General features: G+C 33.2%; 1 protein-coding gene across 1 annotated transcript; it reads right to left on the bottom strand.

Moving 5' to 3' along the window:
• Positions 1-1,812: 1,812 nt before the first annotated feature.
• On the bottom strand, positions 1,813-8,069 carry LOC145797583 (rust resistance kinase Lr10-like). The gene is made up of 6 exons (XM_082884965.1): positions 8,039-8,069; positions 6,225-6,260; positions 4,784-4,807; positions 4,017-4,076; positions 3,895-3,927; positions 1,813-2,989 (listed from the first exon to the last, which is right to left on the bottom strand). The coding sequence occupies exons 1-6, from the start codon at positions 8,067-8,069 to the stop codon at positions 1,848-1,850; spliced, it is 1,326 nt and encodes a 441-aa protein (XP_082741091.1). The 3' UTR covers positions 1,813-1,847.
• Between the last annotated feature and the right edge of the window lie 12,012 nt (positions 8,070-20,081).

Genomic DNA, 20,081 nt, shown 5'->3' with positions numbered 1-20,081 from the left:
CAATTATTTGCTCTACATATCTACCTAAGCATCTAAAGTTGTGCTCAATAGTTGACAATAGAAATGTAATACAAAAGTATAAATAGATGATTGAGAATTACACAAATGGTTCCATAACCAGCATTACCAAGTTCATAGTCCAATCTTTTTTTCCCAAATAATAAATTCTAACTCTGAGAGAGAGAGAGAGAGAGAGAGAGAGAGAGAGAGAGAGTGTGTGTGTGTGTGTGTGTGTCGATGAATCACGATCTTGAACGCCAGAAGACTCACGATGCACGAGAGAGAGATTGTGTTTTGGGTCACTAGTTCTAATGATTTGGGTTCATCAGTTGTGAAATAAGAGAAAGAAGAGAAGCTTTTTTGTTTTGAATATATGATGACTGCTCCAGGTAGGTTACTATTGCCTATATATGATTGTGATTTGTATCTTCTTGAGTAATCATTTTTTTTTTTAATTTAGTTATAAGCAAACAACTAAAAAATTTGGGCCCTAATCAGACAAAAAAGACTTTAACATATTAATAAATAAATTCTCAATTATTTTAACATTACTAAATTTAAAATAAGAAAGTAATCATACTTAAAAAATAAATTATTATTATTATTATTATTGTTATTATTATCGTTATTATTATTATTATTTTTTAGTATTTATCAAAAAAAAAATTAAAAATTTTATACAAAATTTATGAGGAGGCGGTTCTTAAATTTTGTGCAAAAACTTTGGGGTGGCGAACCTATATAATTGTAAAATATTTGTAATTTTATTACTATATCTAAGGAGTTTTTTCAAAACTTTGGGAGGGGGCGGTCGTCTCCCCCCCCCCCTCCCCGGGTCCATCCCTGGTATGGACACAGTACAAGAAGAAAAAAAAGTGAATGCAGCTAATTACTGTAGAATTAAGAACTAAGTAAAAAAAAGGTAGCTGTTCAAATAGATTTGAGATAGAGAGTTGGAAGCTGACTTACAAGCCAACTGCCTAAGCAAAGCAAGACCACTAAATCTGTACAAATTCCCAAGGATTAATGAGGTTAAAAAGAAAAAAATGTAACTAAATATTTTCCTAGATATTATCATGGTATAAAATGCTGATCTTTTAAAAGATTTTTTTATGGAAAATTCATCTTTATTTTTTCCAACTTACTTTTTTGGTTTAAGGTGAAAGCTTTTGTTGTGATATGTCTTACATTTTTACTACATATTCAAAATTACTATAAGGGGCTTTTTATAGAAGTGGAGGGTTGAAGTTGAAAATAGGAGTAAAAAACCAAATCATGCTTCACCTAGGCCCATGCAGAGGTCTGAGGTCTGATCCAAAGTTTTAGAGGTATATATTATATTTTTTGTTAGGGTTTTTGTTGTAGATTGGTTAAGTTTAGATGTTCAAAGTTTTGCAATTTTTATTCCATGTAGTGGATTTGATCTCCTTTCTTCTATGAAAGTAACCATATTGCCGAATCACGTTTAAATTATATTTTGTATATTTAATTTATTTCTCTTTATTGTAAATGCCATAACTTCCAATTAAAAATTTTAGGTGTTGTACAGTGTCAAAGCAATATTTCTAAACAATGACAAATGAATCCAAATTAAACAAAAATTTATACTTGCATAGTTCCAATCAAGCTAGTTTTAACAAGGAAAATCTTTTCAAGAAAAATTGAAATGCAATCCAACGGAAGCTATCTAAACGAAATACTAAGTTTTCGTACAAAAATTTAATCTAATGATGCATATATAGTTTCCCCATCATATGTTTAATAAGGCTGCCTCAATAATACATAAGCAACAGAGGATGCCAACAAATATAATTTACTTAAATATGAAGCATTTGATATGAAACCATTTAAGGTTCACTTACATTCAAAGTGATGGAATTTATACATTCACCTAATGGCATAGGCAAATCTGTAGGATTTGTGTCAATTTTATTATCTTCAGTTGGCATCTCTTGTGGGCATAGAAAAGGTTTGGGAGGCATCTGCAATTGTTCAACATTCCCTTCAAGCATTTCTACAACTTTGTTCATCGAAGGACGGTCACTAGGCTTCATTTGTATGCACCACAAAGCCACAATTATCATCTTCTTCACCATCACCCCTTCCTCCTCATTAATCTCTCCCATTTCTATGTCCCTTCCTTCTTTGAATTGATCATAAATCCAAGTAGGAAAGTAAATTTGGCTTGTATGATCAGCAAAGGCATTCAAATTCCTCCTCCTACCAGTCATTTCCATCAACAACATTCCAAAACTGTAAACATCAGCTTTATATGAAACGCCTCCAATATTTTTGTAGAATAACTCTGGAGCCATATAACCCATTGTCCCCCTTGCTGCAGTCAAAGTCACAATGCTATCATCAGTTGAATACAATTTTGCAAGCCCAAAGTCGGAAACTTTTGGAGTAAAATTCTCATCAAGCAAAATGTTGTGAGGCTTGATATCAAAATGCAAAATTTGCATGTCACAACCCCGATGTAAATATTCAATCCCGCGAGCCACTCCTAGAGAAATCTCATACATTTGCTTACAACTCAATGGTATATATCCTTCTTGAGAAAATATATACTTTTCCAAAGACCCATTTGGCATGAAGTCATATATAAGAGCTCTCTTAGATCTCTCTGCGCAATATCCAATTAGCTGAACCACATTAACATGATGAATCCTTCCTATGGTAGCAACTTCATTGATAAATTCTTGTCCATTGGCTTTGGGCTTGCCCAATACTTTTATCGCTACAAGATGACCACTTCTAAGCTTTCCTTTGTAGACAGAACCATAGCCTCCTTCTCCCAACTTGTCCTTGAAACCTTTGGCCATCTTTTTAATATCTAAGTAAGAGTAGCTAATTGGCATGAGGCGATTTTGACTTCGTAGATAACCTTCAATGTTATCGAACATCGATAAATGCCTTCTCTTAAACTTACGGATTAAAAATGCAAACGCACATAAGGCAAATAAAATTCTTGCCAAAAGGATTACTCCTGTATATAAAAATCACAAGATGACTAATTAAAAATCATTTTTTGTCCTGCCATTGTTAGAATTTAGAAGTATTTACCCTAGTGGTGGACAAACATCCGGTCAGGTTCAGACTCAGTTGGATTTAAGTTAAGAAATATATAGAAAACTCTTGTGCCCAAGTCCAACCTACTCTGACTTCGGGCATAGAAGTCTTAGCCCTAAACTATTACAATCCCGAGCCCACCAACAAGCCCATATATTAAATAAAAACTAATATTATAAAACTTATAATTAATAATTTTATATCCACAAAAACTAAAGATCAAGCCATATCCTAGGTATAAATTTACTATAAGTATATACACATTAATAGGTAATATTATGGTAAAAAGGTGTGTACTATAAACGAGTTATAATATTTGTGGATTTCATACCCACAAATGTCATAACTCAATTCTATGGAAGTTATAAAAATAAAAATAAAAAATTATAACCAAACACCACATAAGATATAACGAAAAAAAATTTGAATCATAACTAAAATAATATAATAATTAATATTATAATTAGTCATAACTAACACCACAATATATATAACTAAGTTATATAATTAAGTAATAATTAATACCATAATAGGTCATAATCAAATACTATAAATGTTGAAATTATGGGGGCATATGGTATATAACATTTGTCATAATATATGTTAACAATTGGGTCAAATCAGGCCACAAGAAACATTCCTAAATCCAACCCATTAAGCGGGCTTGAAAAGTCATCCTAACCCAACTTGTGAGCTTGAATATCAATCGTAAGTCTTAAAAAACACAAGCTTGACAGCCCATCAGGTCGGTGCCCAATCCTAATCCACCTCAAAATTAATTGACAAAATAACTTTTTCCAGTTAAAAAGGGGAGTAATTTACCTGCGATTTTGAGATCGTAACCCCAATTACGAACTATAAGAAAAATTAAACAAAAATCAGCCGACATGAAGAAAAATTACAAATAAATTAAACTAAAATCCAGAAACGAAAAAGGAACTCACATGAACACTCAGAAGGAGCAATCGATGAATCTGGAAGTTTAAAGACACACCGCCTTAAAACTAACCATAATGAAATATTCAATTAGTCTTAATTATCAAAATGATCAAAAGCCTCTTGATAGGAATGAGAAAAGTAACCGGGTGAGATCCAACAATTTGAACATTGGTATGATAAAATTGCACCACAACATATAAGAGTTTTAAGAATTAATATTTTTGGTCTGTAAAAATAAAAATTTTGTTACAAAAGATATTAATTCCTGTTGTCGCAAGAATAATTGTTAAAATATTGTTCTGAAAAGTCAAAAACAAAGTTTTTAGCAACAAAATTTTGAAAATGAATAAGGAACTTTTGAATTAAATATTATGTGATTGCTCACTACAATAAATTAAGATTTTAAAGATTTATAGATAAAAGTACAGTACTTGTTAGGAAAGAAAGAAATATTTTGGTTGTCAGAAGTATCATTATTATATTTTTAACAACAGAATTTGAACATTAATATTATCATTTCACCACCAAAATTTGTCTCCAAATTTTTTTTTTTGGAATCAAATTATTTTGTTACTACAATGCACTTATTAGCGACATTTATAAATTTTTGTCATTAAAAGTCTTGTTTTTTGACTTTTCAAAACATCCTTTTAATGACTATCATCACAACAACATGAATTAATTCCTATATATTTTTTGCAATAAAAATTTCACTCTCATATTGTTGTAATGACTTTGAAACAAATGTGAATGGAGAAGGGATAATACTTACGCATGAAGTCGGCATCCAACTGATCTGCATTTTTTGAAAGAGATAAACAGTGTTATAAACCAAAGCATTACTATTCCTTGGAATGTAGATAACAGGACCTATCAATTGTATCTATTTTCAATGAAGTGTTGACACATAATGTGGTAGATTAAAAGTGATATAAAAATGTGACAAATCTAACATTATTCATATTTGATTCATTGATATGAAAGTGAAATGAAATGATTAGTTTACTAGAATTTTATTTTCACATAAGCACAACAATTAAGGGGTGAAAAACAGAGCATGAGTCCCCCATCAAGAAAATAAACAAATTAAAAAAGAAGAAAAAACAGAGCAGGAGATTGATAGAAACTAGTGAAAATTAACTACTAGGAGATAAAAGGTCAATCCCAAAGCCTGATTTCTCCTTTAATTTTACAAACTAGTGTTCCATTTGGCTTCTTGTTTTTCAATTTGTACAATACGAATTTTGTACTTTCAAAATGATCTTGCGGATTAACTGCATACCATACTTTTTTATTTAGAAAAAAAAAACCCCAATGTATATTCCAGGGTAATTACACTCTCATAGTTTCACTTAGCTTTTGTGGCTGGACTATCCTTCTGTCCAGATACTATTCGGACTTGTGAGACCTGCCATAGGTTCTATTTCGACAATTTAAATCATCAATTTTGTAAGATCTTGCATGTATATATCATCTATCAAAATAATAATAATAATAATAATTCAATCTGATAATCCAAACTTGTTTAATTTATTGTGTTTGTCACAAAAAAATAAAAATAAAATAGATAGTCTATTTTAAAAAATATACTTATCATCTATTTTTTGGAGACATTTCAATAAATTGAATAGATTGTAATTATTAGATTTTTTAATTTGTGAATAATATACATGAAGGGTTCTACAAAATAAATTATTCAAATTATCGAAATAAAACTTGGGATGAGCCCCATGAACTCGAACAACACTCTCCAGTCCAGAGATTTTGGAGTGCAAACAATTTGTTCCCTTGTTTTTTGAATATCTTCTAATTACATTGATCAAGTATCAGATTTCTAACTCTTGTTTTAATGCCGATCTATGAAAGAAAAAAAAAAAAAAAATCTCTTGTTTTAATGTGTTTCTCGGTCACCGACTATTTTAAATAAGTAAAAAATAAAACATAAGAATAAAAATAGAAGAATAAAAGTCCGAGGGTGAAAATGATGATTTGCACTATAAATTTTTAAAACAATTCTAGAATGATCAAATCAAGCAAGTCAAATTTAAGTTTCACAGATTTGTGAAATAATTGAGAAATTGAATCAGTATTATGAAGGTGGTGTCCGGCCCAGGGGAGCTTTTTGTGTTTCCTTCCAGAAAAATTTCGAAATAAACCTTGTGTGATTGCTTAGAAATGAAACAGATATAGATGGAGGAGGGGGGAATACTTACTCCACAAGCCATGTTTCAAGAAATATTTCAAGTCAGCTGCAATTTTTGAAAGATTAAATAGTTAGAGATAAAAAATAGTCCCCTTGGACTACAAAGGATATTAATGTGAGTAGGAAAGCAAGAGACTGATAGAAACTAGTAGAAATTAATTAGTTAAGCGCAAAGCCTGATCCCTCATTTAAATTTACAACCTTGTATTGTCTATCATGTCAAAATTATGTGTTCCATCTAGCTTCTTGTTTTTGAATTTGTACAAATAAACTATGCAAAACTTTGAATTTCTACAAATAAAGATACACCATGTGTATCTTTTGTATTTTTGTTAGGGTGATATCAGCTCATCACTAATATGTAGAATAGAAAAACTCACTTTTCAAATGTAATTTCTTATTTCAAAATAAATTCTACACATATACATATAGTGAGGGTTTTAATGCATACATTATATTTTGTTATTGAAGGATAAATTTTTTTTTTTTTTTTTTCATAATTGTATGTAGGTACATGTATTGAATTTTATTGTAATATAGAAAAAAAAAAATGTATAGCGTACGACCCTAAAAAGGTGTATCTGCTAAGAAAGGAAAGTCATGAATGTTTGTGATATGTAATATGATACTTAGTGGTAAAGTTACAAATCATAAATTTATGAGGTGCATTTTAAAGTTATGAACGGTGAAATTGTGATAGTTCGTGATTTTTGTTGACTTTGTAATTTTTGTTATGATATTTTAAGGAGAGAAAAGTTTGAAAAATGCTTGGGAGCACTAATTAGTGCTCCCACTAATTAGGTGGCAGTGGGTCCCGCCATTAATGATGTGATGTTTTGGTTTTGGAGTTGTATTTTTTTTTTTTTTTTTACTTTTTTAATGCATTAGTGCTATTAGTGGTGATGTTTTTAGTGGGATGAATCATTGTTGGAAAAGTTTTAGTAACTTTTGTGATGAGAAAAATTATGACATTTTATAATCCATGTTACGAAATTTTATAAAAAAGTAACGAAGTGTATAACATATACACCTTTTTAGGGATGCAAATTATAAGCAACTCCATGTAATATTATTTGAAAAAATTACAAAAATAAGGTTGGGTTCTATCCTTATAACAAAATAAATTGTACATTTTTAATTTTATCAATTTAAATTCTAAATCTATTGATTTATTTTCAATCTTAATTATCTACCCATTTTTTATAAGTGAAATTGGCATAAAAAAGTATTTTAGACATTTTATATAAATTTGCATCGCTTTTAATGATTAAATTATCATTTTTTGCTAAGTTCTACTTAACAAAAATAAGCGAATAATTTAGATTGAGATTTTTTTTTATTTATAGAAATTAGGATTTAAATTGATAAAATTAAAAACTCAATATTTATTTTGTTATAAGAGATAATTTCTCCATATTTTTTTATTTGATAATAATAAAATGTTCATTATAAAAATAAAAATAAAAATAATATAAGATTAAAAAAAAAGGTGATTTGGACATACACACTTGTTTTAATGTGTTTCTTTGTCACCGACTATTTTAAATAAGTAAAAAATAAAACATAAGAATAAAAGTTAGAGGGTGAAAATCATAATTTGCACTATAAATTTTTAAAACAATTCTAGAATGATCAAATCAAGCAAGTCAACATTTAAGTTTCACACGGATTTGTGAAATAGTTGAGAAAATGAATCAGTATTACGGAGGCTGTGTCCGGCGCAGGGGAGCTTTTTGTGTTTTCTTCTAGACAAAATTTGAAATAAACGTTATGTGATTGCTTAGAAATGAAACAGACATAGATGGAGGAGAGGGGAATACTTACACTTCAAGCGACGTTTCAACCCATCTGCCATTTTTGAAAGAATAAATAGTGTTAGTGATCAAAAACATTACTAGTCCCCTTAAAATACAGAGTATATTAATGTGAAAACGAGAACATGAGACTGGTAGAACTAGTAGAAGAAATTAACTAGTTGAGCCTAAAGCCTGATTCCTCATTTAAATTTACAACCTCGTATTGTCTATTATTTCAACATTATGTGTTCCATCTAGCTTCTTTTTTTTGAATTTGTACAAATAAACTATGCAGAACTTTGAATCAAGGTTGTTAAAATCGGGATCCTACGTTGGATCGTTGGAAGTGTTTATAGGATCGGATCGTAAAATCGGATCGAGGATCGTAAGATCCTACCGAAAAAGACAAATTACATAATAATTTAATTTAAATAAATATTTCTTATAAAGTACACACAAAATGAACCAATATTTTATTAAAAAGAAGTGAAGATATTGTGAAAAATGTAATACTCCATGTAAAATGTACATATAATATTATGCAATAGAAAACTCGATGGTAAAAGTTCTGTATTTTATCAAAAAAGAAGGTGAAGAAGAAGAAGAATTCTATAACAAAATACTTTACAATGTACAATAATGCATAAAAAGTGAAGAAAAAATATTTAACAAAATTGGATATGAAAATAGATTAAGAAATCAAAAGAGTAGCTTAGTCGAATGATAAGGTTTGTCGTTAGCATCCCTGGTGGAGCGGATTCGAGTCACAAAAATAATTTCTCCAGAAATTGGGATAAAGTTACAATCATCTTACTCTTCTTAGACTCCGCTAAAGTTAAGTTTGTTTTTCCAACTATTTAATTTTCTTAAATTACCGCAATATTTGAATATTTGTTTCCTAGTTTGTTTTTCTTAGTCTATTTGATTCAATACTACTTAATTTTTATTATTTATTTTGACAACATAAATTGATATTTAGACAACAAATATAAAATTTACAACAAAATATGTCATACAATACAAAACAAGGCTTGTAAATTGTATCGGATAGGATCGGATTCGGATCGGGATTCTACGATCCTATAAGATCCCACTACTAGGATCGAAAGATCCTACTTATAAGGTGTTTTTTACATGATCCGGATCGATTGCATTCAAACGGATCGTAAAATCGTAAGATCGTAAGATCCGGATCGAGATTCTGATAACCATGCTTTGAATAGCTACAAATAAAGATACACCATGTGTATCTCTTGTATTTTTGTAAGCGTGATATCAGCTCATCACTAATATGTAGAATAGAAAAACTCACTTTTCAAGTGTAATTTCTTATTTCAAAATAAATTCTACACATACACATATAGTGAGGGTTTTTATGCATACATTATGTTTTGTTATTGAAGGATAATTTTTTTTTTCTTTTTTCTTTTCATAATTGTATGTAGGTACGTGTATTGAATTTTATTGTAATATTGAAAAAAATGTATAGCGTACATTCCTAAAAAGGTATATATGGTAAGAAATGAAAGTTATGAATGTAATATGTAATATGATACTTTGTGGTAAAGTTACAAATAATAAATTTATAGTGTGCATTTTAAAGTTATGAATGGTGAAATTGTGATACTTTGTGATTTTTGTTATGATACTTTGTAATTTTTGTTATAACATTTTAAGGAGAGAAAAGTTTTAATAACTTTTGTGGTGAGACAAATTATGACATGTTATAATTCATGTTACGAAATTTTATTAAAAAAAATAATGAAAGTGTATAGCATGTGCATTTTTTTAGAGATGCAAATTATAAGCAACTCCATGTAATATTATTTGAAAAAATTACAAAAATAAGGCAAGGTTCTACCCTTATAACAAAATAAATTGTATATTTTTAATTTTATTAATTTAAACTCTAAATCTTTTGATTTATTTTCAAACTAAATTATTTGTCCATTTTAGTAAAATTGGTGGAAAAAAATGTTTTAGACATTTTATATAGATTTACATTGATTTTAATAATTAAAATATCATTTTTTTTTTCAGTTTTACTTAACAAAAATAAGCAAATAACTTATATTGAGATTTTTTTTTTTTATAGAAATTAAGATTTAAATTGATAAAATTAAAAACTCAATATTTATTTTGTTATAAGAGATTATTTCTCCATATTTTTGTATTTGATAATAATAAAATGTTCATTATAAAAATAAAAAAAATAATAAAATAAGATTAAAAAAAAGGGTGTCTTGGACGTACGCACCTAGAAAGGCCGAAAACCCACGTAGACCATGGCAAACGGCGGCCGTGTAATTTTGAGTACGATTGGAGTAGCAATGCGCCTGAAGTCTGCAATATTCGTAGTTGTTGACAGACCAGTAAAGATCAAATCCATCAGCCAACGCGTTGTGGACCTCCAACAAGCTCGTCATGTTACGTTCTATTAAACGACCATCTGGAAGCCGCAACCTCATCGGAAAAAGCATGTCGACGCTGCATAAGTTTGCAACATCTGACCAATCAAGAGAATAGAGCCTTTCAAGAGAATGGTTTCCGACCAGAACGTATGAATGCTTTTTCGACGATGATGAACCTCTGACTCCTCCTTCTCCACCTCCTCCTCGTCCTCCTTTGTTTTCACAGAAAGCAGTACTAATATTACTAGTAGGTCATGTTTGTTTGGGTGGACATGAGCTTGGGATTGGACTAATAGTCCAATAAAATTATTAATCCGATGTTTAGTTAAACAATTGAAGTAGGGACTAATTATTTTAAACTTGACTATTAGTTAAGATAGGATACATAATCCAACGGATTCGTAGTCCTAGGACTATTAGTCATGGGAATACTAATCCAGTCCGCCCAAACAAACATGGCCGTAGTGTCTATGTAGAGAGGAGATTTCACTGGCTTTTCACAACTCACTAACGCTACAAATGATACTGGATAAATATAGTAATCTATGGGACCTACTATTTTAGGAAATTTAGTAGGAGTTAAAGAATGAAGAGGAAGAGAAGAGCAATTATTCCTCTGTATCCCCACATCCACCAGGCTGATGGTGCCGAAGCCAGTTTCATGGTAGTTGATGGCCTGCACGTAGTATTCACCAGAAAACAAGTATACTACTGTCCGATTGTTTTCGCACTCAAGTTCCACATTCTTGTATCCACAATTATCAACTGGGTCGGATTTGAGTCGAAAGGGGAAAGTGATGTTATGGATATCTCCACAAGAAGAAGAATTACAACAATTTACACAAAAGAGAACATGAACAAGAAGGCTTATGTAACCAGCAGCAAAGAGGAGCCTTCCCCTAAACATGGATACACACACACACTGGTTTAACAAGGAAACAGAACCTTAAATTTCTGTTGGCCACCACGAGAGTCGTAGAGACTACAAATGTAAACAAGGCTTCCAATACAAGTAGCCACTTTGGTTCATAACACCATTTGTCTCCTAATTGAGATTTATAACCAAAACAATAATGTCATCGTAAATTACCATTACCCTCACCTCCCCTAAAGATTTTTTTTTTTTTTAAATTCAATTAATTTAACACTTTCAACATAATTACACTGTTATCTCTTGATACTTCAATTATTGGTTTTCTTAAAAAAGTGTTAATTATGGTTTTTTTTTATTATTATTATTTTTTTAATTTTAAACTTTTGGACTTCATTACAAAATTTGTTAGTTACTCTGTTTTTTGTTTACTTTGTTAACAAATGTTGATTACTTGTATTTGGTTTAATTTGTTAACAAGTGTTGATTATTCTTTATTTTATTTGTTTACTTTGTTAACAAATGTTGATTACTCTTTATTTTGCTAACAAGTGTTGATTACTTTTTTTATAGATAAAAAAGCAATACCCAATTTTATAATAATTTTTCGTCTGCTGATTTAGCGGTTGTTTGGAGTGTTCTAAATAAGTGCATTTTTTGTCTTTAGACTAAAAAGTTGAGAAAAAAAATATGGATGTTTGGGTTAACTTTTTGACTTTGTACGAAAAAATGTATATTAAAAAATTGTATAAATAAGTATGTAGGAGAAGTTAGTGAAGTAGGCCGTACAAGTTGGGCAGTGCAGTTGGCTGGTTAGGAGATGGGAAAAGATCGCATCCTTTTCAGATTTTAATTGGACGGTGTTCTTCTGCCTGTGGGGCCCACCACGGGTCCCGTTTTACTAATCAGAACCGTTCAATGTGTAGAACTCTTCGAGTACTATATGCTTGTAAAAAATCACGTTGATTGGATATCGATAGCTATCTGATCGTGCTAGTTTTTTTTGTCAACTGTTAACTATAACACCATCTATTTTTTATACAAAACTGATTTGATCATATAGTTAGCGATATTCAATAGACATGATTTTTTACAAGCATATAGTATTAGACGAGTTCTACATATTGAACGGTTCGAATTATCAAAAAGGGACCCGTGGTTGGCCCCCTATGGGCCCAACATTACCATCCAACTTAGTGAATATATATATGTAATTTTTTTTTTCCTTTCACTGCTTTTTCTTTCACGTCAGTACCTAAAGTGGCATGAAGTTGATTTGTAGTTTAATATTATATATATTAATTTTTTTATATTTTTTTTTATTAATAGTAATAACTTTTAAATTTTTTTGATAATTTTTTAATTTTTTGATTTTTTTTAAAGATCCCAAATCAGCCCTTAATGTCGATTGAGATGTGTTAGATTGAACCTTGATCGGAAGTTTAAATAGTTGACTGTTACGTTTTAAATGTCATGAGATAAAGTGGATTGCAGGGCTTCTAAGTGTAATTTGCCCATAATGTTATGGTAACTTATTTTCTTATCTTACTTTATTTATTATTTTTTGTTTTGATAACTAAATGCTCAAGTTAGATTAGGTGCACCTTAATTAATTTTGGAGGACCAATCCTACAGTTTATTTGCACGGACTTATTTAAAGTCAAAGTAAATATCTTGTATAAACTAGTCTTCAAAAAAAAAAAAAAAAAAAAAAAAAAAAAAAAAAAAAAAAATTATCCCAAGTTATACTTACTAGGCCAACCCTTTATATATCACCAATATTAGTAGAAATCATATTTTATTATTTGATGTATCACCACAATATTAGTAAAAATATAAATGGTAAGACGTTAAATTTTGATATTATTATAGTATCAAAATGTTGAATTTTAGTAATGTGATTGGTGTACTAGCTATTTCTTTTATTTTTTTCATACCAAAAAAAAAAAAAAAATTTAAATGCCATTAGTAAGTTTCTGTGGGGACATAATTTTTTAATGACAACACGTGGCCGAGGTGTCAACGAAGTGCCAACCGAGGTGCCACGTGTCTTGGTCATGATGCTGAAATGATCTCGGTTAGGCCGAGGTTATCAACGAGAATACCGGAATCCGAAATAAGCGGATAAAAACAAGAGTCCTAGAATGGGAGGAGACTTTAGTTTGGGTAAAGATAAGACTCTTAGAGAGTTTATCCTAATCCTACTGAGAGTCCAAGATTAGTAGTAATCCTAAGTCCATTGAAGTTAGGCTTCCATTGGGACTAGGATTAAGTTGGCTATATAAAAGAGAGGCACCCCTATAGGTCTAAGGTATGCTTTTTATGCTCAAGCTAGTGAGTTTAGCACTATTGATTATCTTTAGTACTGACTTGATCGTCGGAGTACCCCCGGGTGGCGAACCACCACCGGAGTCTTCTCTTTCTGTTGCAAGTTAGTCAGGTGCCATCTATTCTGTCAGTGCTCTCCAGCTGGATACTAAGATTGCAATGTGGTCAGATTTTCACCCACACAATTTGGCGCCGTCTGTGGGAAAGAAAGGAGAATAGATGGCCATCATCGTACAAGATCCACGTAGTGGAAACAACGAGTTTGGCAAAGATGGAGAATGTGTCGACATAAACAGAATGATGGCCTTCCAGAAGGGATGCAAAGGCAGGGGGCATGAGCGCTCCCAAGGAGATGGCTCCCAAGGAGATGACATTCGAATATAGAAGAGCTCAGCCTAAGTGAGCAAATTCCGGATCCCAGATCCTAGAAGACATGATCTCGGCCTAGATGAATAGGTCCAAGAAGAGAAGAGCTCAACCTGAGTGAGCAGATCCAAGATTCCAGAAGACAAGAGCTCGGCACTTAAATCCGAGAAGAGAAGAGTTCAGTGAGCAACATCCCAGATCCTAGAAGACAAAAAAGAAACACACAATTAGGGAGCAGAGAGAAGACAAAGATGTTTAACACCTGTTGAAATTTGTAGCAATTTACAAGTTGAAGTTAAACCGAGATTATTGTTTAACACTTGTTGAAATTTGTAGCAATTTACAAGTTGAAGTTAAACCGAGATTAATGTTTAACACTTGTTGAAATTTGTAGCAATTTACAAGATGAAGTTAAACCGAGATTATTGTTTAACACTTGTTGAAATTTGTAGCAATTTACAAGTTGAAGTTAAACCGAGATCATTGTTTAAACACTTGTTGAAATTTGTAACAATTTACAAGTTGAGTTAAACCGATATAATGTTCAAACGCTTGTTGAAACTTGATAAAAGTTTACAAGCAGAGTTAAACCGAGATGATGTTTAACATTTGTTGAAATTTGAGAAAAATTTACAAGTCAAGACAAGGTTGTACTGAAAGAAGTATCCACATACTTGCCGAGATTACCATGTTGCCAGGACTTGGAAGATAATGAAAGACAGAAGTCTTAAGAAGTAAAAGAAAAGTGGCGAATTTTTGAGCAACACTTGTGAAAACATTTGTTACAATGTTTTCAAGTATTAAACAGAGGCTGAGATAAACCGATTAGTCGGTACAATTGAGGTGTTACACCCCGAGGAGATTACATAGTTAAGGTATAAATTGAAGACATGCAAATTATTTTTCCATACAAGAGTAAAAAGAAGAACACATCGGCTAGAAAGGATCTGTGACTGTGGCATGAAGCCAACTTCCATAATGTGATCCTAAGTGCAACTTATGTTCACATTAGTGGGCAAGGAGAAGGAATGATGATGTTACCACTTGTTGAAATTTTAAAACAATTTACAAGTTTAAATAGTTGAAGATTATGAAGTCTATCACTTGTTGAAATTTTTTAGCAATTTACAAAGTTTGGTATAGCCGAGATCACACTAAAAGATGTTTTTCCGAGATATGATCATCCGAGATGACCAATTAGCTTGTTAAAAGCTTAGAAGGTTGGGAAAAGTGAAGCATGTATAAAAGAAGGCAAGTACAAATGAGGAAACAACACTTGAATACCTCTGTTAAAGAACATAATTGTAGAAATAAAATTCCGAAGTAATGCTTATCCGAGGTGTCTACCTGATGATAATTCCGAAGTGATGCTTATTCGAGGTGTATTACCCCGAAGTGATTTGCAGGATATATTCGAAAAAAGTTGAAAAAAATCTAAAGTATGGGGAAGCATACAGGCAATAAGCAGAAGAAAGTATTCAAATACTCAGAAAAATACAAACATGCATTAAAAGAAGCACTTCGACCTAGTAAAGTGATTTCTTGTTCAAATACAAAGCAGTGGCGCATCGACGACCAACAGACATTGTTCAGAAGCAAAGAAGTTACATATGCAAAGACAACAAAAGTACAGGAATGAAGACCCTAAGAACTAGAGGCTAAAGCAAGAACGCCGGACTGATCTGCTTCGACGATTGACGGTAGTTTAGCCTCGGCAGTCAGTTGGGGAAGCTTCTTTACTGTTATCTCGACATCTATTTCAAGAAGGGACGTGGTTCTAGAACTATGCAAAAAACAGAAACGAGGGCAAGAATCTAGAAATACAACAAGAAAAGACAAAAAGAGAAAATTTAGAGCCAAGAATAGTGGTGAATCATCAAGAACACTGTGATAGAGTGTATGCAAGGGTACAAGGCCAAGAACAGTGGCAAAAGTGCAAGAAAGTTGTGAACAATATGTGTATTCAAGGCTTGGGCAAAAACAAAATCATGAAATAGACACATTGAGATACATGATTCATGAAATCGAATACTTGAGCAAAACAGCAATGGCAACAAGTAATGAAGCAAAAACTCTTGAAGAGCAACAAAAATTGAAACCAGGAGGAACAGTGGCTTACCAGAAAAAAGTGAAGTCGGTATGAGGATCGCCGAAATCAGACGACGGCAGCAATCGGAAAGGATCAGCAAAAGCCTCACTGGAGGGAGAGAGTGAAACTGGTTGCAGAAAGCTTCGCAAAAGCAGCAAAGGGAAAATTTGAGAGGGTTGATTTTGATCAAAAGCATGAAATGGCGGCAAAATGGCAATTATGGTGCTTGGGACGACGTGCTTGTCAGACAGTGCAAGTAAGTACGAGACGACTTAATGACGCATATCAGACACAGCTCCGTAGAGGAAAGATGCGTGACGGTTTCGGTTAAAATATTGTACATGCCAGTTCATACGCGTGATAAAACACTTGGGTGCCGTTTGGTAATACTTACGTTTTCAGTTTTCTGTTTATATTTACAAAAATTTTAAAAACTCAAATAAAAACTTGTTTGGTAAATTTTTGATTTATAAATCAGTGGTCTCAGTTTATAAATTTGGTCCAAAAATGTAAACTCAAAAAATGTGTTTCCGTTTTGAGTTTTGAGTTTTTTTTTTTTTTTACCACCCAACACTAGCCACTACCCGCCACCATTTTCCACCACCACCACCCACCCCCCACCACCACCTGCCACCACCACTCACCACCCACCCGCCGCCACCACCACCACCCACCCCTCACCACCACCACTACCACCCACCACCCACCTGCCATCCACCCGTCACCACCACCCACCCCTCGCCACTACCACTACCACTACCACCACCACCACTACCACCCACCACCCACCTGCCATCCACCCGCCACCACCCACCACCCGCCACTACCATCCACCGCCCGCCACCACCACTCACCACTCACCTGCCACCACCATACACCCACCGCCACCAGCCACCTGCCACCCACCCGCCACCACCACCTACCACCCACCTGCCACCCACCTACCACCACGACCTGCCACCTGCCACCGTCACCCACCCACCCACCACCACCACCACCCACCACCACCCGCCATCCGCCACCCAATTGCCACCACCACCCACCACCCGCCATCACCACCCACTCGCCACCACCCACCACCCACCACTCACTACCCGCCACCATCACCCACCCACCCACCATCACCACCCACCACCTACCCGCCACCACCACCCACCCGCCACCACCCACCATCCGCCACCCACCACCCACCACCACCACCCACCACCACCACCACCAGTACCCACTCGCTACCACCCACTACCCGCCACCGTCACCCACTCACCGCTACTACCCGCCACCACTCGCCATCCGCTACCCACCTGCCACCACCACCCACTACTCGCCGCCACCACCACCACTACCACCCACTCGCTACCACCCACCACCCGCCACCGTCACCCACCCGCCATCACCCACCACCACCCGTTACCCATCACCCACTGTCACCACTTTCCACCACCGTCTTCCGCCGCTACTTGCCACCACTTGCCATTTTTCACTCTTTTTTATATTTTTAAATTTTTTTTAAACATTTTATCAATTACCAAACGCGTTTGTAGTTTATGTTTTTCTAAAAATAAACAAAAAATAAACAAAAACCAGTTTATAAATTTTTTGTAAATATAAACTAGAAACGTAAACGTTACCAAACAGACCCTTGGAGTTTTTGATTTAATGAAACAAATACCTCGACTAGGAGGATGGTTTCGGTTGAAAAACTTGGACGAACTTGGTTGTTTGATCCAAAGTATTGATGAAAGCAGATTATAAGTCTCGATCATATTGAGCCAACGAGTTCTGACTTCGGCAATAGATGATGAAGCAAGCTTAGCCGATGTGATAAATTGAGGGAATGATATAGGTTCCATCACCTCAGGATGCCGAGGTAATAGAGCCTAGGAGGCAGTTGTAGGGATATAATTTTTGAATGACAACACGTGGCCGAGGTGTCACCGAAGTGCCAGCCGAGGTGCCACGTGTCCTAGTCATGATGCCGAGATGATCTCGGTTGGGCCGAGGTTATCAATGAGAATACCGGAATCCGAGATAAGTGGATAAAGAACAAGAGTCCTAGAATGTGAGGAGACTTCAGTTTGGGTAAAGATAAGACTCTTATAGAGTTTATCCTAATCCTACTGAGAGTCCAAGATTAGTAGTAATCCTAAGTCCATTGAAGTTAGGCTTCCATTAGGACTAGGATTGAGTTGGCTATAAAAGAGAGGCACCCCCATGGGTCTAAGGTATACTTTTTATGCTCAAGCTAGTGAGTTTAGCACTATTGATTATCTTTGAGAGATATTGAGTAATGACTTGATCATCGGAGTACTCCCGGGTGGTGAACCACCACCGGAGTCTTCTTTTTCTGTTGCAAGTTAGTCAGGTGCCATCTATTCTACCAGTGCTCTCCAGCTGGATACTAAGATTGCAGTGTGGTCAGATTTTTACCCACACAGTTTCATTGTGAATGAGAAAAATATGTCAAAATTTGGCATTTAGGTAGAACACCATCTTATCACCAAAATAAATAAATAAGAAAATAATGAAAGAAAAGTCTTTTTCTTTCTTTTTCTAAAGTAGACTAAGCTTATGCTATTTTTTCCTAAAGTAGACTTGACATGAAATGTAGACTTGACTATGGCCCCTCGTATTAATGTGTGGACTTGACTTGGATTACATCAAATATAACATCAACATTATAGGTCTACAGTTTGGATTTAGATGATTTGCGAATCGGTTTGGATTTGCCTATATTTGTGTGATTTGGGAAAAGGTTAACCCGTAACTGTTTGCGATTTGTGCGGATAGGATTTGCGGATGTGCAGGCAGTTTGCGGATTGAACTTTTTTTTTCAAAAATTTATTTTTGAGCATTTTTTTTCCATTTTATAAATATTTATTTTGGGCCATTCCCCCCATTTTCTAAAATGCTCCAACATTAATAATTAATGAATTAAAACTTATGAAATTAAAAATACAACAAAATCAATTCCTAACACAAACAAACCATTCAAAATCCTAAATCAAATCATAAACTAATGCGAGCACATATTTCAAAGTCCTAAACTAGATCATTAATTTCATTTACAATATACTATCCAAACAATACAATTAAAGTAAAATCATTCAAAATCTTAAACTTACCTAAAAGTAATTCTTCATTAACTTTTACATTGATCTAAAATGCAATAAATAAATAATAATAAAAAGTAATTTTTCATTAACTTTTACATTCATCCAAAATGCAATTAAAAAAAAAAATTGTTGTAAAACTTCATTCAATTCAAACCCATGAAATAAAATAAAAACATTTCCAAGATCTCAAACTCCATCATGAATCACATCTAATCGAACTTTCAAAAATTTCAATTCCATGCATTTTGTTGATGAACCTTGCACAAAAATAAATTGAAAAATATACACTTCAATCTTTAATATTCATAATTCCTTTGACAAAAAAAGTGTAAAAGAATAAAGTAATAAAAAGATAAACAAATGTCTATATATTGCATCTCAATATAGTAAGAAAATGTGTTGAGTATATGAAAAAATTGCCAATGAGCAAATGGATATTAGAGTTCAATTATAGCATCAACATTATAGGTTGAATTTGAAATGGGCTTGACTCCAAAGTACCTAATTAGGAGTCAACAAGAGAAGATTAATAAAACTTACATCATAAAATAAACAATACAAATAAAAATGAAGATAAATAAATTCTCATATTACCCAAGTCATATTGCTCAAATTCTTTCACATCATCCATTGCCTTTCGAAGAGAAATTGAAAAGTTGCTTCGAAACCAATTATGAGTATATACAAGAGCTTCAATTATAGAAGGTGAGAGTGAACTATGAAATGGGTCAAGAATACGCCCCCTTGTACTAAAAGTCGACTTTGACGCAACGGTAGAAATGGGCATGGCCAACACATTCCTTGCAAGTTGCGATAACACTCTATATTTGATTCCTTGCAAAATGTTCAACCTCGGAAAAATATTGTTCCAATTTCGACTTAGATCCACTAGT

This window comes from Camellia sinensis, chromosome 8 (genome assembly GCF_055761805.1).
Source record: "Camellia sinensis isolate YWXY chromosome 8, ASM5576180v1, whole genome shotgun sequence".
NCBI lineage: Eukaryota > Viridiplantae > Streptophyta > Magnoliopsida > Ericales > Theaceae > Camellia > Camellia sinensis.
Note: the sequence above shows the minus strand (reverse complement) of the source record. Positions and strands in the feature narration are given on the sequence as shown.